Source organism: Malaya genurostris, chromosome 1, assembly GCF_030247185.1.
Source record: "Malaya genurostris strain Urasoe2022 chromosome 1, Malgen_1.1, whole genome shotgun sequence".
NCBI classification, from domain to species: Eukaryota; Metazoa; Arthropoda; class Insecta; order Diptera; family Culicidae; genus Malaya; species Malaya genurostris.
The window spans coordinates 60,618,983-60,640,901 of record NC_080570.1 but is presented as its reverse complement, the minus strand read 5'-3'; the positions used below and the strand labels follow the sequence as shown (position 1 = coordinate 60,640,901).

At 37.8% G+C, this 21,919-nt stretch overlaps 1 protein-coding gene across 5 annotated transcripts in view; it reads left to right on the top strand.

The window, feature by feature from the left end:
• LOC131440207 (sodium-coupled monocarboxylate transporter 1) overlaps positions 1 to 15,103 on the top strand; it is an 82,948-nt gene extending 67,845 nt beyond the window's left edge. For 2 of the 5 annotated variants that reach the window (XM_058611284.1, XM_058611285.1), the window contains exons 2-5: positions 12,639 to 12,994; positions 13,057 to 13,367; positions 13,436 to 14,193; positions 14,258 to 15,103. In XM_058611284.1, coding sequence (XP_058467267.1) covers positions 12,639 to 12,994; positions 13,057 to 13,367; positions 13,436 to 14,193; positions 14,258 to 14,809 — 1,977 coding nt within the window. In that variant the 3' untranslated portion in view covers positions 14,810 to 15,103. Of the gene's footprint in view, positions 1 to 3,137; positions 3,665 to 3,722; positions 4,019 to 4,040; positions 4,211 to 12,638; positions 12,995 to 13,056; positions 13,368 to 13,435; positions 14,194 to 14,257 lie in introns of those variants that run through there. The other 3 variants (XM_058611283.1, XM_058611286.1, XM_058611282.1) reach the window with 3 other exon arrangements.
• The last annotated feature ends 6,816 nt before the right edge of the window (positions 15,104 to 21,919 follow it).

Genomic DNA, 21,919 nt, shown 5'->3' with positions numbered 1-21,919 from the left:
ATGAGACTAAAGGAACTTTTATTTGAGCCTGTTTGTGGAAATCGATCAAACCATCTCTGAGAAAATTGAGTGAGTCTCGTTTTAAACTTTTTGACCACTATTTCCGGTACTTCTGGAACCAGGAACTTGGAACCAGTATAGCCGAATTCGGTTAGTAACTAATATAGCCCACAAATTGAATCAGTTTTGAGCCAAATCTAGAAGAATCTTATCCTTTTTTGCGTCATCGCTCTAAATGACGGGGTGCAATTTTGAACACCCTTTATCCTATGAAAGCATGATGAAATTCAATAGCAACCTATGGGATTATGAGATTTTGTCGTGAATACGACTTACTTTACTATGGGGCGCCTTTTCAAAATTTACCCTCTGAGAGAGTGATAAGTTTTTGATCGTGAATATCTCTTGTTGTATCTAACGAATCAACATAATTTTTGCTACATGCCATCGGAAATATGATCACAATTTTATGAGAAAATTTTCAGTTGTGTGACGTAATCTCAAACAATTCAAAATTAAACTTTTCTGAAATGTTTGGTATAAACGAGTATCAAAGAGGATAATTCATAAGGCGCGTTTGACTTTCTCGTATTTTGAAAGCTAATAGCTCAGTGATCTGTGAAAGGATTTATATAATCTAACTACCAACAGAATTCAAATTTTTCAACTTAAACGTGTATAGAAACATCATTGAAGTATTTCAATAGTACACTATTGAAAAACCTGTCTCATTTAACCCATGTCAACACCAGCTAATCAGAACGCGTTCTGAGGAAGAAAACAATATATTTGCTGCTGTACACCAAATCGTTCGAGAAAAATGTTCCGAACAGTGCTTATCGTAGTGAGTTCCACAACTTGGTTCTTCTCAAAGGCAGGAATGAATCCCGTACAGCATCCTGATAGTTTCTTTCAATGAAATGCAAATCCAAAATGAAATAATCGACATTAAAATTCAATATGCTGCTATTTTTATATCCGTTAGGACCACCCATTAGTAAAAAAGCTACAAACGAAATCACGTAAAAAGAAACCTCTTAACAAAAATTAGATCAGTTTGGATTCTATCGCCACTGCGAGCAGATGTACTGTGTGTCGTTTGCAAAGCTAGTTTCGCTTCCGACAAGAGCGATTACGTCACAGCTGCTAGTTGGTGAAAAACAACGAAAAGAGGACAACGGTGGGGAGCATCACACAAAATCAGCCGTTCTAATGGCTCTAGAAGTTTTCTAAAGAACTATTAGGATTTCTTGCTCTCAAATCGAAGGTAAATATCCTCAGTTTAGTGCAAATCTAGAACTGTTTGATTAGAATTGTGCACTTTTCGCTGTGTGAAGTTCACAGTAATCGAGATCAAGTGAAGCCCTCTTTGTTTTTGCGAAAAATGTGAAAAAAGGGAATGCTTGCATAATTCATACAATTGATCAACTAATTGATATTCGGAAGTGTTAAGGAACATGTCAGTTGTTTTCGTATTCACGACATCCAGTTATGTCTCTGACATTACCCACCCACCTTTTTTATTTGATGTGTGACATTATTTGATACATACGTACACACATATACGACACATACATTGCTCAGCTTGATGAACTGTGTCGAATGATATAGAATACTTAGCCCTCTGGGCCAATTTTCACTAGTCAATTGTTCAAGCGATTGCATAAACTTTCTATATAAGAAAGACAATAAGTGCACTTTTATAGAAAAGCATGGTTATCTTGATCTTGTAATAACGCTAACAAGTAGGTACAAACAACATTATAACAAATTATAAAAGATAAATTGTGATTTTTTGAAAATGTTAGACCCTACGGGCTCCCTTGAGTAATGAATTGTTTCCATTGAGTATATAGACAAAAAATTTTAAGCGCGTTTTTCTCGTAAGCACGTTTTGAAAGTCCGAGTCCATCGTCATTTGCAAACTTTGCACACACTATCTACGTATAAAAAACCAGATCCCAAAGTTTTACTTTTTGTTGTTTGTTACTTTGGGGAGGTTTTATAGCTACAAAATGGTGGATATTTTCGTGAAAAATCGTGGTTTTCACTTTGAACAACCACCAAAATTCCAAAAATGATTAAAAAATCAAACAGAAACATTGGGGTCTAGAAAAACATCAACTCTAACTTTACTGCTTTGATTTGTTGACTTCTGATTAGTCTGCGCTGAGATACAGTGGACACCGCAAATCATGATTTTCAAGAATCGTACTCAAAAATTCCTCTTCACCTACTTATTTCTCAATATTTTTCCGCGAAAAAATTAACATTGTTTGAATTTTGAACTCGAAATCGAATCCAAATCATGGTGACTATAAATTTTCATCGCAACAGAAAACATTGCCACCAGAGCAGTGTGCTTTAATCGCGTGCATACTCATTTATTTACTCGTTCACTCATTCATTCATTCAGTTGACTACACACTTGACCGCTGGTAGGTAGGTGTAGTGTTTTTTCTCTGCTTTTTTTCATTTTCAAATTATACCAAACATCGGACACACTTATGTGTTGGCTCTACCGACCGGCGAGGAAGGCGGTTGGCTAATCGAATGGACGACATCAGAATATGTACATCTATAAGTCACGGCATCTCTCTTTCGATTGCCTCGGCCTATTGTCACGGTCAAGTTTGCTCATTTTGAACGAGACAAAAGATTTTCGATCGACGGCAAACGTACGTGTGGGGAACATGATCACCGAGTCGTGGGGTTAATTAATGATTGAGATTATTTCAGTTTTTCATTTCAACGCTTCGTGTGCTACAAAAAAAACAGTTTGAAGAAAACCGGAAAACGAAATTATATCTCGAAATTGTACCAAAAAATCTAGACTCAAATCGGCACAACGCATTCCACCTAGCAAACCACCCGTCGATTTATCAACAAATGTACAGCCGCACAAAGCCGCTGGCAGGTGCTGGCATGACACGAGTTTTTCCGTGTGACGCTGGCGCACAAAAATAAAGAAACACCAATTGACAGCACGTGCATTTTCCGATGCGACCGTTCGGTCACTAGCGAGTTAGACAATGCACCAAAATGAATACGGAAGAAAAAGGTGATTCGATGGTGGCTGTTTGTACACGGCAGCTTTTGTTGATCGTCACCTCACGGGTCACTTTTCTACACAGGTACACAATTAGAACCGATCTATCAAAACGAATTACTCGACGGCGGGCGCGAAACGGAACATGAATGCGCTTCAGTGTTCTTACGGACGGTGCCGACTGCCGACGGGGGACGGTTCTTGGTGTCCTGAGCTGGAGGTTCTTTCACTGGATTTTGCTGCCGCGAAAATTCGCCGCGTGTCACTTGACTAGAATTGCAACATGCGGGTCCGCCGAGTTTCGATTTTTTTGTAATTATATATATGCAAAGCTCAGCGACCGGTAGCTCAGTGTGTATTGTCATTTGTGACAGTGGCTGTGCAATTAGATACAATTGAGAGTAATTTTTCGCACCTCTGCTTCCGAACCACCGGTTCGTTGTCGTCATCGTCGTAATCGTCGCCGTCCGCCGGTAGAATTACTTGTACTACTTGCCTCCACCGGGAAAGGGTGGAAAACATTTGTCTTTTGTAGTGTGAAACGGAGCACGCGCCTCCAGTGAACTATCGGCTGAAAGTGTACGAACGTTGAAAGGATTAAATATGAGGACGTTTGTAAGTAAATTTTGGTTGAATTTGAATACATGCCAATGATTAGCAAGAGAAACCTTCGAGTGACGAACGACCAATGGATTTTAGTAAGCAATCTATATACAGTGCAACTCACGTATACTAGCAATTTACTTGAAACAAGGTATGCTAGCTAAATGCAAATACTGTTAGTATATTTGAGGCAAGTCAGTGATATACATTAAAATGCATCGAGTGTACTGAATGGGATCCGGTGGAATCACTACAAATGCTATGACGAAACTGTCGATTGGTGGTGCATGACACCGATCACGAAAAATGAGATATTTCAAGACTTCGCGACATTCAATAGGAAAGCTCGGCGAAGCTAGTTGAAAGGTGACAACGATAAATAATAAACAAAACTGACAAGTGGATTCAATTGCACCTGTGAGAAAAACGAAAAAGATACATTCATCAAATTGCTTGCGTAGAGCACTACTCGTAATAAGTTCGAGTGATAGCATTATGAATGAAGAAGCTGAACAGATTTTTTCTCCATATTATAGATCTGTTTCAAAATGTTATATTGTAAGTACTAAGTCGTTCGATTTGCTTTGCCTTTCTCTATGGAAAGGTAATAGAATTGCTGGAGAATACTAGTACTATATACCGTTCGACTCAGATCGATGTGTTCAGAAAATGTTTGTATTTGTTTCGAAGCTTCTCCGCTCAAATTTCTTGGAGATGACTGAACCGATTTCAACAAGTTAAGGCTCATTTAAAAGTTACTATTAGATTGAGGATCAGGTTCGAAGATCCTGGTGGTTTCGGTGCCGGAGTTATAATTGTATATCTTTTCAATCTAAACGTGCGACAATCGATTAAGCATTCCATGAGATGTAGAAGTGAGTTCTTCTTTAAAGTTTTTGTCGTTATTTATGGTAATTCCAGAAACGGTATTCAGAGACCAGCATAACTCAAAATAGTTCGTATGTCCATGAACTAGTATGACGAATAAATTGAAATAGTTTTGAGCCCAACTTTGAAGATTCATCAACTTTGAAGATTCATCATCTTCTATGACGATGTTTGAATTTTAAAAACTCATCACCCTGTAATTTCAAAATTCGAAGTCAGTTAAATTCGCAGGATTGTTAACCATCTAAATAGATTCGAAATCTTTGAAAATCAGTGTAGCCATGTTGTGCGTTCCACATAAATTTTTTTGAATACCTTCCGGGATCGAGAATCGAGTACCGGAAAAACTGAAATAAGTTTATTTGGTTGTCGATTCTCAAAATCTGTGAACCCGATATACCCGATAAATTTATGTGAAATGTTTACACTAATCACTCTGTATCTCCTGAACCGGAAATAGGATCTGATTAAAAAACACGCAGTTTTACGGGACCTTGAAACCTCTCATTTTAATGTTAGATGGACGAAATCGGTTCAGCCATCTACTAGCAAAATGAGTGACATTATTTTAATATCATTACATATATCATCCTGCAGTTCTGGAACCAGAAGTCGGATCCAAATGAAATTCAGGAACCTTATATGGGAGCGACTTCTCATATGAATCTAAGTTTGTAAAAATCAGTTAAACCATCTTTGAGAAAAATTATTGAAATTATTTTTCACACACAAATTTGCTTATCTCGACGAACTTCTTCGAATGGTATAAGGGTGTAAGAAGTTGTTCTTCCAGCAATTATTGTTGCAAGCAGTAGCAGTATCAATATAAATATGACATTGTTTTGAATTTGAAAATACTGCCATCTTTCCAAAGCATATGTCATGTTCGAACGATTGTGTTGCCGAAAACGAATCGTGTTAAAATCGAAACATCACGAAAAAGGGTACTGTGCATATTTTTTAGGTTTAAAATTTGCGCGAATTCTATACCAATTTCTTTTATTTATAGGTAAAACAAACTAGACATAATATAAAATTCAAGCAAAATGTTAATTATATGTAGTAAAACAATCAAATAGTCTTCAACAAAGACTAGTTTCAGCATAAATTGTTTGGTTCAGCAAGGCGTCAAGTTTAGATCAGTACACAACGTGCTTTGCTAAATTTTGTATAGCGTGCAGGGTTGACACATTTAAATCTGTATTAACTTGACATATGTTAACTGTTTAGCAATGACCATTCAAGTTTTGTTGGTATTACTGTTTACTTTCGAACCACAATCAAACTCTCAATTAGCAGTTCCGGTACAGAATTAGCTTGTTATTACCAAAGTTTGATCTTGTTTGTTATATGGTTTTATTTTTCGCTTGTTTTGTTTTATCAATCTTGTTTAAGTCCGTATCAAACATTCGTACGAACACATACTTTTGAACGTATTAGAAAAAGCCATTCTTGTTTTCAATCGAATATGTAGGAACGTGATTCCTGTGCCAGAGGAAGTATCGACTTGGCAGATTTTTTTTAATATTCTAAGTATCAAGGAATGTTACAGAATAAACAAATAAATTTTATTCAAGCCGATGAAAAAAAACGAATTTTGTTATACCTGAAAATGTTGCAAGTTGAACAAAAAAGCATTACAGATTACAATCCGGTCATTTAATAATTTAACTATTACTTTTACATAGATGTAACTTGCCTTTTAGTATATTTTTACATGGATCATATGGCGGATGACTGAACCAATTTTCACAAACTTAGATTCAAATGAAAGGTCTTGTAGTCTTATAAATAAATCCTGAATTTTATTTTACTTTCTGATCCAAAATTTTAGAAAAAATGAATCGTTTATCACAAACTTAGGTGTATATGAAAAATCTTAAGATCGCATATAAAGTTCTTGATTTTTTTGAGTACTAACAATTTGTTCTGAAGTGTTTTAATTTGTAGGTTATGCTAGTTGATGTTCAAAACAAACTTTGTTATTCGATTTCAAGAGTCAACGAAACGTATTCTGAAGAGTATTATGTATGAGAATACGAGTCATTTGAGAAATGCAGCATTACATCACTAGGTGAAATAAAACAGGTTTTGAAAAATTATGACGTAAATAGTGATTAATCTAACCAATTAACGGAACCAAAGTTTGTGAAGCAGAACTAGAGAGAATTTTCTTTTTTACGAATTGTAATTACTAGCCTATAATACTTTCTGTCGTCGATTGTGTCATTGAATTTACTGGTTTACGATTCCTGTGACAACTCCCTCTTGCGTCAATCAAATATTTATATCGCTTAAACAATTATATTGATAAACTAGACGGAATGTTTTAATCTTCCCCTTGCAATAGCATTTGTTATATTAATGACAGATATTTTTAAAACGAATTTTAACCTTATCTCCTCAACGATCACATCCTGTATTTTGCTGGGTAAATTTTGTCATGTGAAATGAAAAATGAGGAAATATTACACGAAGAAATGAAATCACAACAGAATGTACAGCATGCGTAAGTTATTTTTGTTTGTTGTTAAAAATAATTCAGTTAGCAACGAAGGAATTTTTTCATTAAAAATCATTTACCAAAAAACACAATTAGCCTTGCCAGTTTGATTAACATACTCATGCATTTTTCTGGTGGCTGCGGAAATTAGATGCTTTTTAGTGATAATTGCATCCATTCCGTCTACCCGCGGACTCACAGAACACTCCTACTTTGCCAATTCATCAATCAATTATGCAGACAGCGAGTGTTGTCGTTTGTACACTTAAATACCGTAATCACTGTTTCGTCGGAAACACCTGCCGACCCCCTGTTTCAGTTTCCAGCTGGCAGGTTTCTAGGCACTTGTAACGCCAGTGACAGACACACTGTCAAACAGGTTTTGTCGCAACTCATCGTCGTTCTAGCGAAGTCCGCGTCCAGGTCCAGAAAAAAGCGAATGAACTTCATAAGCCGTATACGTAAAACCATTCGAGCGATCTAAGCGCCAGCGTCAAGTCTTTGGTGATTCATACAGTCGTAGTTCGCGGTCGGTTGTCTGTCTAGCGAATGGACTGGACTCCTGTTCGATTGGTGGCTTCACATGATCAAATATGAGCCGAATTGTTAATGCGTTCCCACACAAATCCTTCATTTTCTTTTGCAATTATGAAATAATAACATAGAGTTCTAGAAGCAAGTATGTCAGGTCATTTTTACAAAAATCTGTGTTCTGTCTAAAATCTTTGTCCATATCCTATATAAGCGCATTGCTGAACTAGATCGTTTTCGCTTTTAGAAAATGTGCGTATGTTTTTTTAAATCTGCAACATTTGTGAAAATCTAGAAACATAGATTAATCTGTGCACCCGGCATTTATTGAGGAGAAATCGCTCATTGTCGAGCTCTTCTATGGGTTATCCTAAATTAGGTCTTTATCTACTCAAATTTTTGCCTTGATCGTAAAAAATAGGTAACGAGCATTGCCAAAGTTTCCATGACAACACTTTGGGCACTCTTACATTTACCTAAGTATTGAGGTCATCACTCATTACGCAAAGATGCGGAAATTCGCTTCAGTTGATTTCGGGTTGTTTTGACCCAAAATTAGGTAGCGGCTGGTAAGAGTGTGGGCTTCACTCTCACAGAAAGAAATAATGAAATTTACACGCGATGTAAATCAATAGTAACATGGAATAGACATGAGTTGAATCGAAATTTTGATTGAAACCCTTCATCGATGCAAAACTAAATTGAATTGCATTGAATTTTCAATGAATATAACTGTATCTTTCAATTAACGCTTGTTTTGCGATTAAATTATATTGAAACGTACAGAATTGTAAAGTATTTTTATGTTTAATTACCTGCTCCAAATATGTGCATGAAAATAGATGTAAATTCACAAAATATTTTTATCTGTGCTGGTTATATTTTGGTCATTAGAATTCACAGATCACGGAAGAACTCGCTATGAGTGACAAGTTACAATGATTAGTTTTCATTTTCGGTTACAAACATTTGAATCGAAACTATTCAAAACTTCGTTTCGAATACCATTTTTTGGCAGACTTTCGAAACAAACTTTCGATCAAAGGATTTTGGAGCGATTCAATAGTTTAGCTGGATATTTGGATTTATGGAAAAAAAGATTATCTAAAAGATTGGTAAATTATAAGCATATCTGGCATACTCAATTCAAATAAATCCACCAAATTTTCATTAATCCTTCAACGTGTCGTTTCATTCTCACGTAACGATCAATTGTGTGAGAAACTACCGGCAGGGAACACTTTCCAGAAATACAATATTTTCCGTTGAAGAAATTGAGTTAATTCATATTGAAATCAACTTAATCAAGATTCGAATCTATTATATCCGGTTTTGAAACACCCAACTCCTGAAATTGATATGCATCTAATCGTTTAGTTGTTTCAAACAAGTTGTGTGTGGCGAGCTGATTACTTGACTGGGTCGACTAATTGTTAAACTGACTCACTGATGAGAATCTGAGTCAGAGTCATCGTGTATTTACGCAGTGTTTTAGTAATTTAGTAATATCTTCCCTTTTCCAAAATGTGGAAAATCTATACTGTTCTACGACACTGGTGCTTTTTGGCAAAAATGTCAAGAATCGGTAGAATCTTATGTCTTTGATTGGCTAAAACTCCGCATTTGGATCGGTAGTTCAGAGTACAAGGCACAAGTTTCGCAATCCAGTTGTCGTTTATTCCAACCCCTATTTGTTGGGATTTTCAATGACAGTAGGATCGTAGCACTACCAATAAATAAAATTCAAGAAACATCAAATAATCTTAGTTGAGAGGAATGAGTATTTTAGAATCCTCGTAGAACGGTTAAATTCGAGTATAAATAAACATTCATTTATTCAATCAATATTTGATTATGTTAGGTTCGCATGCACGCAGCGAAGTCGGACAGCAGACGGGTGAAAGCGATACGGCGAAGCTGAATTATTTAATTGTTTACTTGAACCGATTATTCGAATTATTTTTTTGTTGCTTACAGTTACATTTCAAATATGCTTCAATGACACTATTGTTCTAGGTGTTTTTGTTTTAAATATATCATTTGATGCATAAATTACAAACAAATTACCAACCATTTTACTAAGAAGAATTTATTAAGCTGTGTTTTAAGTATATTGGTATAACCATCGATTATCCTAAACCTAAAACCTATTCGTTGATTATTTACGCATTGCACTTAAAATCCAATACATTTACCCAAATTCAGTGTTAGGTAACATGATTTTATAGTTTTCCGAATAGCAGATCACAACAGAGTTCTATCGGAACTGTATCTCGCTTTGATACTTGATACAAATATTTGTTATTTTACCTACCTGTTTTCCGGTAAAAACTTATCCCTTGCTGCTGCTATCAAGATACTGGGCCGTATGAATAAAACGTAGCATGCTTGAATGTCGGTAGTAAATGCTACATGTGGATCACGTTCCTGTCAAAAGCATAGACTTTACTACACAACAACGTTCGAATATGTAGTATTGACTACAATTTTTCGGTAGGTAGCTCCAGAGGTTGCTACTCGTGTGTTTGCTGATAAAGTGAAGTAGAAAAATTAAAACCAAACCAAACGTGTTTTACTCTGTGGACTATGTTTTTGAGAAGATACTACAAACAAGAGACTTTACTACATTTTATTCATACGGCCCACTATCTTGTACCTAAATTGAACTTTTTCAGTGATTTTTTTTACGATTTAGAAGAATCTTTTATTTTCTAAGTAATTACCATTACGGTATGGTGGCACGATTTTGACGAGTTATAAATCAGTGAAACTTAAGTTGTACGTAATCGCTGAAATCGTTACTAGCTTGAAATTCGTTACAACAAAATATAATAATTTCCTTTAGCAAGATAAGAAATGAAAGTCAACCGCAGAAAGACATGAAAACCCACCTAAACGGTAGGAACGGTTTCGGAGAACTAGTATTTTCGATAGAACTGTACAGTTCTGAATGGTTCTTTGCAGCGAACTTTTTTTTTCATATCTCTGGATTTTACCATGCGTAAGTGAAATGCTCAACCGCTATGACCGTTTGCGCCAAACGATTTAGTTCTACCATATGATGCGAGATGGCGCATAGGAGTTAGCTCAGCCAAGTCTCCAACCTTCGTCGTGCTATCGATCAACCAATCTTTACACTGATACAGCGCTGCCAGATTTGTGCACAAACATGAATTGCCTACGTGTAAATAACCATTTCAAATTTTCGATTTTGATTCCATGCATAATATTTTAATGAAATACTCAAAATATGTACCAAATGATTTGAATGAAAGACAGCAGAATTATCATCGAACTACTTTTTCAAGGTACAAAAGAAAATAATTTTTGAATTGTATTGTATTAGCTCAGGTGAGGCAACAATTTCGACCGCAAAACCATATCGTTTCGGCAAGAGGATAATTACCTGTGTTTTTTGTGGGATCAGTGAGGTGTTATCCTGAAACCGAGTCAGTTCACGCTTTAAAAAAACCCTGAAATTGTAAACTGGCTTGTAAATGGAACGTCGCAGTTAATGGAAATTTACATTGAAGAATATATGGCTTGGATTTTTAAGGATTCAAAAAAAAAACTTAAAATCAGGATGCAACTTGATCCGAGAATTATTCGATTACAGCGCACGTCCGTAAATAAACTGAGCCACATAGATAGAGGCCACATGAACTGGTACAAATAAACCACTAAATTCATTCAAATGCGAAACAAAATATTCACGAATTGAACATTTCCTCATTTGCCTCAGATTAAAGTAGTTCTTGTTCAATTCAGTCATTTGAGAAGGTGGGAAATTAGGTCGAATAGAGAAAATTGGTTCGATTTATGCTTTAACTCGAAAGAAATGATTTTTTTTGGCGAGGACTCCACAAAATGACAGAAAAATGGGAAAAATGTGTAGATCCCATCCGAACAGAAAAATTTTGCTCAAGGAGATAACTTCTACTATATATCGGAGAGTTGGAATTTTATTCTGAAGAAAAAATTTGTGTTCTGTAATATGAATCTCTACCGGAGCTTAAAATTGTCACACATTCTCAATGAAAGAAACAATTCCAAAAACCTCATTTTCAATATTTTACTATCACATTCGTAAATGACCGACACCAGAACAGACAGAAAAGAGACAAAGCATTTTCGTTTTTCATTGAAAAAATGAGAGAGTATAATTACCAACGTCACTCTTTCCTCTACACTCAAGCAAATTGTGTAGTGAAAATCATAAGGCAAATCTTATGATGCTTCAAAAATCACCAAAATCATAATTTCATAAGATCAATATGAATAATAATAATATGAATTCCAATTTTCGTGATTTCATAAGGCGGTCTTTTGATTCGCTTACGATATTCTTGTGGCTAAAAACCATACGAAATCATTATGAAATTCCATATATTTTTTGCCTGAGTGTATGACAATACGAAACCAAACTAACCTCTGCAGGGAGCATCAGCAGAATTTCAATTCTCATTCTTTCATCATTCATTTATTGAATATCTGCGACGCTTGACTATAAAGAGTTACTAAAATATGACAAATCGAAGTAATTACATCCCAGAACCTCTTTGGAGAATAAAACTACTACAAATTCGAGCACCAACAGGTAAAAGTCATTGTGAAACCTGTTTTCTGTTATTTTCGATTTTCAAAGCTTCGGTTGAATACAACACTGCATATTATGGGATTTTCACTGAAAACCGCAAATGATTGAAAATGCAAATGAAAGAAAGAACACAATTTTGAAACTTCTGTTCCGCTTATGTCAATGACTGGACATGGATTTACTTCTCATAGTTTGCTAGCGAAGCTGAGAGTGACATTAATTTCTCGCCATTTTCGTATAATGTAAATGATAATGACTTTTATTAGCTCTGATATTTATACTGATCGATTAACAAAATCACACTTGAAAACAGTCTGTGAATTTCCTACAATAGTTGTTCGTCGTCTTTTCAGCGTGATAATTTTGATTCTGATAGCTCGAAATGCTGAGAAGGTTCAAAAATATATTTAGAAATTATTTTCTCTGGAAATTTATCTAATCACCATTATTATCTCTTTATTCGGCAGATGTCGCGTGGTTTCATGGATCTGTTGTGGGATTATGCCGTCTTTGTGGTGTTCATAATCTTCTCGACATTGGTGCCGCTTTGGGGTCGCTTTTTCGGCAAGAAGGAACGTACCAAGGCCGACTATGTGTTTGGAGTCGGTACCATATCGATGGGTGCTATGATGCTCTCGATAGCACGAGGAACACTCGGAGTGCGCTCATTCCTGGGCTATCCAAGTGAGCTGTTCTATCGTGGATCGGCGATGTGGGAGACTCTGTACGGCATGGTGACTGCCTATCCCATTGTGTGCTTTGTTTTTATTCCGGTTTACTTCAACCTCGGCGTGACGTCCGTTTATCAATATCTGGATTTAAGGTAGGTTGCGTAGTGACGAAAAAAAATTATCGCCATCATATGATTTTGTTTTCTATCGACAGGTTCAATAGCCGTTTAGTTCGTTGTTTGGCATCGGGAACTTACATAATTCGCTCTTTGCTGAACTTGGGCGTAACCGTCTACACTCCAACCGTTGCTCTGAATACCGTGATAGGAATTCCTTACTGGGTTTCGTTGGTTGCCATTTCAGTAATTAGTATAGTGTTTAATCTACTTGGAGGACTTAAAGCCGCCATCACCGCTGATGTTATCCAGGGAGTGACCATGATTCTGATATCCGTTGGAATCATTATTCAGTCCATGGTAACAGTGGGAGGATTTGACAAAATTTTCACAATCCCAGCAGATAATGGTAAATTTTCTCTGTCATGATTAGTTTTTTTTACGACATGTTAATATTCCCCAATTTCTCCACTTTAGGTCGAATGAACTTTTTCAACTTTACCGGCGATTTCACAGTTCGTGTAGACACAACATCGGCTTGGTTGGGACAACTGTTCATGTCGCTAAGCATTTTCGGATGTCAACAGAACTTTGTACAACGCTATCTGAGTATGAGCTCATTTAAGGATGTTCGCCGAACACTGCTGAGTAACATTCCGGTAGTAATCGCACTGTTCTCGCTAGCCTGGATCGTTGGCATGGGCGTATTTTCGGTCTACGCCGACTGTGATCCAATGGCAGCAGGATATACCAACAAGATGGACGAAATACTGGCCTTCTTTGTCGAAGATAAGTTTTCGTACTTTCCCGGGGTCATGGGAATCTTTATGGCATCGCTTTTTAATGGAGCACTCAGCTTGAACGTATCGAATTTAAACTCATTGGCCACCGTGACTTGGGAGGACTTCCTATCACAACTTCCACGGTTCAAGGGAATTAATGACAAACAACAGTTGAATATAATCAAATTCATTGGCTCAGTTTATGGAATTATGGTTATGGGCGTTGGTTTCACTGTCGGGCTACTTTCTGGTGTAATCGAGAGCAGTATGTTGATGACTTCAGCCACATCTGGACCGCTGCTGGGTGTGTTTCTACTGGCCATGTTGGTCCCAGTGGCTAATTGGAAAGGAGCTGCATGCGGAATGGTTGTCTCGCACTGTGTTACCTTATGGATCACTTTTGGAAGTTTGACTGTCGATAAGCAAACGGTGCTACTGCCCACTTCTATCGAGGTAAGATTGCACGGATACACATTTTATGATGACACGCTTTAACTTTTGTTTTCCAACAATTTAGGGCTGCACAAACGAAACCTTCTCATCAGGGATTCTGAAGCCTTCCAAATCATGGCTGCTGGCCAATACCCCACTGGAAGTTGAATCAGATTTCTCCTATCTGGATTCTGCGGGAGATGCTGCTGTGTCTAACTCAGTGCGATTTCCAGAAAATTTGTACTCTGTATCTTACATGTATTACAGTTTGATTGGGACTTTCATAACAGTTCTCATCGGAACTGTTGTCAGCTACATCACCAGTCACCGAGACGATGCATACGATCATAAACTGCTCCATCCAGCGATTTATCGTCTGAGTCGTCTGTTTCCCGGTAAAGAGCGACGTTACGTAAACAATTCCGACATCCGGCCGAAGGTTCGCGTTCAGGCTAAATTGCCGGTAGACAAGCTGGAACAGGACAATCCGGCCTTCGATTGCCGTGGTGAGGGTGAAACTAGACCCGGAGTATTTATTGTTAATATCACTCACAGTGACAAGGTGGCCGAAATCCACAGAGCTCCGACTGAAACGTATCGGAAATTGGATGATAATCTGATTGAGGTGAGGTCGTGAGGATCGTGGAGCAAACGTTGGTGCTATTATCCACTATCGCCGCGGATCATTATTTAATTTGCTCGTTTTAAATCCTGTAGAACACAAAAGACTGTGATAAAATGTAAGCAAGTTTATGCGAGAGTAGATATTCGTAACAGAACCGGAACCGGTTTGTAGCCGGGTTAGGGTTTTTATTAAATCTAAGTTAGTATCAGAAAGTCTGTTTCCGCTTAGTGAACGTCTCTACTTTTACGTGTAGGAAATAGCTAAATTTATTTAATAATAAACTATTGATGAACTATGAATTACGTTGATCCTATTGAGTTTTTTCCTTTAGTGTGTGTGTGACTTAGCTTCAAAATAAATCCAAACATGTTATACTAACAACCTTCACCTGCTAAAGGAAATCATAGCACAACTGGTCAAGACACGAGACGGCCAGGATGCACTTTCTAAAAAATTCATTTTCATTTCCTTGAGGGTGTGCTCTGTGAAATCAGGTTGACGGTAAAAGCATCGCACTTAATCCCGAACAGAGCCATCCCTGAAGCTATTGGTTCTGTTGTTCCAAATACGCACCGAGAAAAATTAAATTGAAAATATTGCTAAAAACCTGACGCATGAGAGCACCTCAGTGAAGGGACAGAGTTGCATAAATGCAATTTATACAGTACTTGTTTACATTACCGGAACAAGAGTTCAACATTCACCCGGGAGCTGCAGCTGCAGCTACTACCATTCATCGTCGTTCACAAATCTTCATGAAGAAGAGTGGTTACATTTCACAGTCTCAAGTGGGAACAGGTTCGCACAGGAACCGGGGCTACTGTTTTCCCAATGAAGAAAACGGGACGGATGTGCTCGGATTTTCATAAAAAATATAACGTGCAAGCGAGTGAGAGCAATTGGTGCAGGCAGTGGCAGTAACATGCTTAGCATTCAAATGCCAACCGACCCTGGTTGCTGGCAGTGGATCCGGTCGAAATGTAGTGTTTATTCAAGCCATGAAATAATGCGCATAGATGTGCTCACTGATGCGGGGAGGATGATGACTTTGTTGCATTTTAATGGTTAGCTAAGTGGTTCTGTTATGTCGAGGTTTTTCATTTAATAAGACCAGATTTTGCTACTTTCCATTCGGTCCGAGAATGTAGGTCAGCTTGCGATACCTTTCGGGCTCAGCTGCAAATGAATAGCTTGAAGTGGTAAACTTGTTGAGTTAACTTGAAATAAAGCAGTTCTGGTCAGCTGAAATTGCGATATTTTTTTTTTCTGTTTGTTTTAATAACTAACTTCTTACAAAATAAAGAAGAGGATATTTGACTAGCATTATTATTGCATTCGGTGATTAATTTCACCATTTGAATGTTGTAGACAACAAGCGCTAGTGTGGGGACACTAAACTATGGAGTCCCTTGGTACTTCAGTAGGTACATGGTTTACCATTCGTTCTCTCCCAATAAAAATATCGATGTGAAGAATATGGAGTAGGTTTCTTTCATGATCATCAACTTTTGAAATTGACAAAACTCCAAACTCATTGATCGAAGAAAATAGCCGGTAGAGCTTGGCATACAACAATCAAATGTTATTTTATATGTAAAGCCTTTCGTAACCGTGGATTCGGGAATTTTGATTCTAGTCTACCTGAATTCTGAGCTTAATTTCAGCTTTAGAGTTTTGTTTCAACATTGAGTTTCAGAATGTATGTTGGAACCGAACTTGGATTCTGAAACTAGATTTTGGAACTGAATTCAGTTCCTTTATTCAGGTTCTATCAGGGGTATAACTTTGCTTCCGCCGTTTTCCGATAGGTGGCTGTACCGGCTGAGGTTGGTCAAAATACATAGTCGATAATGCCTTTAAAGTGAGTGTGTGCAGTGCCTAACGAATTGTCATCGCCGTTTCAGTGGCAGTTGTTCTTGTTTTCGTATTATTCACGCTCGAAAATGTCTGTTTATGTGCCCAATTCTCGCCATTTGTGGGAAGTTTTACTTTTCTGTTGCAATTCGAAAAAAATGCTGCTGAAGCGCATCGAATGCTCTCAGAAGCTTACGGTGATGCTGCTCTGAGTAAAAGAACGTGTCGAGAGTGTTTTCAACGTTTTAAAAATGTAAAAATGGTGATTTCGATGTCGAAGACAAACATGGTGGTGGAAGAGAAATAACCTTCAAAGATGAACAAGTAGAAGCATTGCTTGATGAAGATTCGTGCCAAACCCAAGAAGAGCTTGCCGAATCGTTGGGAGTGAGTCAGCAAGCCATTTCAAAACGTCTCAAGGCCCTGGGTATAATTCAGAAAGAAGAAAACTGGGTGCCGTACGAGTTGAAACCGAGGGACATCGAGCGCCGTCTCTTTGTATGTAAGCAACTGCTTCAAAGACAAAATCGTAAGGGGTTTTTACATCGAATCGTAACCGGTGGTTCGATACGATAATCCTAAACGCAGAAAATTATGGGGAGCAACATGACAAAGTCATCCTTCAACACAACAATGCTCGGCCTCACGTCGCAAAAGTTGTCAAAAAGTACCTGGGAACGCTGAAATGAGAAGTCTTGCCCCACCCGCCGTATTCCCCAGATGTCGCCCCTTCTGACTTCCACCTATTCCGTTCGATGGCACACGGCCTGGCAGATCAACATTTTCAATCCTTCGAAGAGTTGGAAAAATGGATTGCTTCATGGATAGCGTCAAAAGAGGACTCATTTTTTCGAGTCGGGATCCGAAAATTGCCGGAAAGATGGGAGAAAGTTGTCGCTAGCGACGGACAATACTTTGAATAATACATCAATCACTTTTTCGCAATGAAGCTTTTAACTTTGGAAAAAAACGGCGGAAGCAAAGTTGTACACCTGATAGAACTTCAGTTCAGTTCAGTTTCAGACCTCTAGAACTAAATTCATATACTGAATTCTTGATGTGGACTCCGAACCAGAATTTACCAACTGAAATCTGAACCTGTCCCAGGTTTTGGGTCTAGTTATAGAGTCCAGTTTAGAGATGCCACGTGCTCGGGCCTCGCCCGGCCTGGCTACAAACTTACGAAAATTCTGCCGGCTCGCAGTAAAACTGACGACTTCTGGAGATTCACTTAATTATCTTCTTATTTTTGGGGATCCCTGCGATGTGAATACGAATTTCAAAGTCGTGTATTTGCTTATGCCAATTTTTACCAATCGTGGGCTGGTCCAAAACTGGCTTCATAAGCGAATACATAGTCGTCTGGTCCTGTCTCAGAGCTCAACCTTAGGCTGTAGACAGAATGAGCGCAAGAAGTTGAGCCAAGCTTGATGCTGATGAAAGCGGAAAATGTACTTACGGCAAATCAAAAGAGCCCTGTCAGAGTGAAAGCAGAGTCAATAGCGGCCCTCACACGAGCATTATTTTTTGTCATTTTTAATGATGACTAAGTAATGAGTAATGTGCGTCCCGGGTTGGCGGTTCAATGCATAGGACGCTGGTCTTACAAGCCAGTTGTCGTATGTTCGAGCCCCCGACCTGGAAGGAGTCTTAGTGTCAGTAGGATCCATAGTACTAGCCATGCAATGATTTTGTACACTAAGAATCGGCTGCGAAGTCTGTTGAAACAGAAAGGCCACATTCCACAAAAAGGAATGTAATGCCAAGACTTTGCGTTAAGTAATGATGTATTTCAAATTTGATAGAAATTTCGTCATTACTGCACCATTACACGTTCATTAAAATGATATTATTTTTTAGTAATGACATTTTTAATGACTCGTGTAAGGGCCGCTAATGGGCCGTATGAATAAAATGTAGTAAAGTCTGATGTTTGTAGTATCTTTTCAAAAACAAAGTCCACAGAGTATAGCGCGGTTTGTTATGAATAAAAAAAAACAAGTTCGAACATGTAGTTATGCTATTTTCGAATCTGAGCATTTACTGCATGCCGTATCGCCACGGAGCCGGAAAAGCTGGAATAAGTAAGCACAAAGCAAGAAACTTACTTACTGCTGCAAGAATGCCACTTTTTTAAAATTTTTCCATTTCACTTTATCAGCAAACACACGAGTAGCAACCACTGGAGCTAGCTACCGAAAAATTGTAGTAAATACTACATGTTCGAAAGTTGTTGTGTAGTAAATCGCTGCTTTTGACAGGAATGTGATCCACAAGTAGTATTTAGTACCGAAATTCAACTTGCTATGTTTTATTCATACGGCCCATTGGGTAGTACATACTACAGTGGGCCGTATGAATAAAACGTAGCATGCTTGAATTTCGGTAGTAAATGCTACGTGTGGATCACGTTCCTGTCAAAACATGCTACAAACGGTAGTATTTACTACAAGTTTTCGGTAGGTAGCTCTAGAGGTTGCTACTCGTGTGTTTGCTGATAAAGTGAAGTACAGAAATTAAAAAAGTGGCATTTTTTACAGATGTAAGTACGTTTCTTGCTTTGTGCATGCTTATGCCAGCTTTTCCGGCTCCGTGGCGATACGGCATGCAGTAAATGCTCAGATTCGAAAGTAGCATAACTACATGTTCGAACTTGTTTTTTTATTCATACCAAACCGCGCTATACTCTGTGGACTTTGTTTTTGAGAAGATACTACAAACAACAGACTTTACTACCTTTTTTTCATACGGCCCAGTTTGTAGCATGTTTTGACAGGAACGTGATCCGTATGAATCGTATTATCGTATGAATAAAATGTAGTAAAGTCTTTTGTTTGTAGTATCTTCTCAAAAACAAAATCCACAGAGTAAAAAGCGTTTGATATGAAAAAAAAAATAAGTTCGAACATGTAGTTAATGCGTAGCGTGTAGCAACCTCTGGAGCTACCTACCGAAAAATTGTAGTAAATACTACATGTTCGAACGTTGTTCTGTAGTAAAGTCTCTGCTTTTGACAGGAACGTGATCCACATGTAGCATTTACTACCGAAATTCAAGCATGCTACGTTTTATTCATACGGCCCAATGACTCGCTTGATTTGCTGCTAGTATCATTGCTGCTAGTTAATCGATTACAAATACTCGATTACTCTCACCCTTCAATCGAATATTTTGATTAATCGAGTATAAAAATACATCACTAGTTATGAGTAGAGATCTCATTTATACTGATTCCATTCCGATTGATACAGATTTTACCAAAAAAACAGGAAAGCATAAATGAAACTTTCGTCTGAGCTCTCTTCGATCGCAGAGACGATTTAACAGTTTCGTAAACAATGGACGAATCACAATTTAATCTTAAAATATTAAAAACGTGTAGGTAAGTGATGATCAGCACTGTATTGTGATTATACTTACACAAAAAAACTCAAAAGCGACATGTTTCTAGTTATATTCCTTCAGCGAAGTTCACATTGCTCCAGTGTTATGTAGAATGTCATGCGATATATTGATCACTCAAAATTTTATGAATTTTCTCTACCTTGTAACATTCGGTCTCAAATCTTCAAATCCATTACTTCCTAGATAAACACTATCAACTTAAAACGTGTTCAGAAAGAGTTATTCCTTTGTTATGAGCTACGATACCGGATGAGAGGAAAATATTCAAGCATACATTATTATGCCCCGTCTAGCAAAAGAGATTAAAGTGATATTCGTGAGCAATGCCGTAAAATTTCATTTAATTTCATTCAATTGAAATCGACCATACACAGCCTATCAGTTGACTGTGCTATACTTCATACTCAATACATACACCGTTCACTGACACACTGAATGGACAACACTCAGTTATTCATTCGTTTCACCTTCAATTGAAACTCAGTTGAACCGACGTCAGTTTCTCCCTTGAAATAACAAATATCTCTTTAGCAGCCCATACACCTTCAGTTTTCCTGTCATCGAGCTGATGTTTATGCCTATTCATTCGAACTTGTTCACTGTCGGCGACTGAGACAGAGAAGCAGGTGGATTCATTGGCGCTTGAAACGAAGCAAGCGAAAATTCAATGACTAGGCATGGTTATTCAATTGACGATGAATCCAGTGGATTTCATTTGATGATGACCATAAAAGTCAATTAAATGAATTGGAATACACTGACAGTGAAAGGCCAGGAATTCCATTTTTATCTAATTAATTTCATTTGAAAATGAAATTTTACCGCACTGTTCGTGAGGCTGAATTAAGAGGTAAAATAGCTAAACAGAATACTTAAAATTGCCACCAGTTTGGATTTTCAGATTGAATGACTTTTTCATTTCATTGCGCTTTAATTCTTTATCATTTTTATATACTGATTTTAACATAGAATTTTGATTCCCCGGTACAGATTTTTCTCTTCAAAAATATAGATGTAAATGTGGCAACCCTGCACGCTATACGAAATTAAATCAAGCACACTGTGTGTTTCGTTCGCAGAAGCGGTGGTGTTTTATTCTTCCGTGTCGGATTTGCATCGTCATTTTGTATGACGGTTTGGCCATATAATTTCGGAATCGTAAGTCGAATCTGGATAAAATTGTCCAGTATCTTTTAAGACAATGAGAGGTTTAATTTGAATCAAGATTTTCTAAACTTGGTTGAGAAATCGAAGCTTTTCTTCACTATTATCAGTGCTTTCGGAACGGAAAACCGCGGGACTAGTAGTCCCAAAGTAGATTTATATATCATCCAAGCAACAAGATCTGCTAACTTTTCGGGGAATTTTTAAGACCTTTTATTTGCATCTTAGTTTGTGAAAATCGGTTAAAAAGTTTCATGAAAATTGAGTGCGCAGTGGTTCAGTAATCTCTGAGAAAATTGAGTGATATTGTTTGTCACATACATACATACATACATACATACATACGTATGTAAAGGAATGGAACATATGTATGTAAAGGAATGGAAAAACGTAGTGCAGAGAGCAGAAGTTGGGGAGAAGGAGTTGTTAGCGGCGAAAACTGCTTTAGAGGCACGTCGCGCAGCGCAAATGCAAAGGGCAGAAGCCGACACAGCTACGAGGGAGGTCAACACGGCGAGTAGTGTCCCCCCTGGGGTGCAGTCCACGCCCTTCTTCACACCAAAGAGGCCAAGGGCATCGCCTGGAGATGTTAGACCAGGTGGTCCCAAGAGACACAAGGATGCCCGTGTCACTGGAGCTAAACTACCACCAGAAGCAACCGACGCGGTAAACAGCCGCACTGAATGGCAGGTCGTCGGC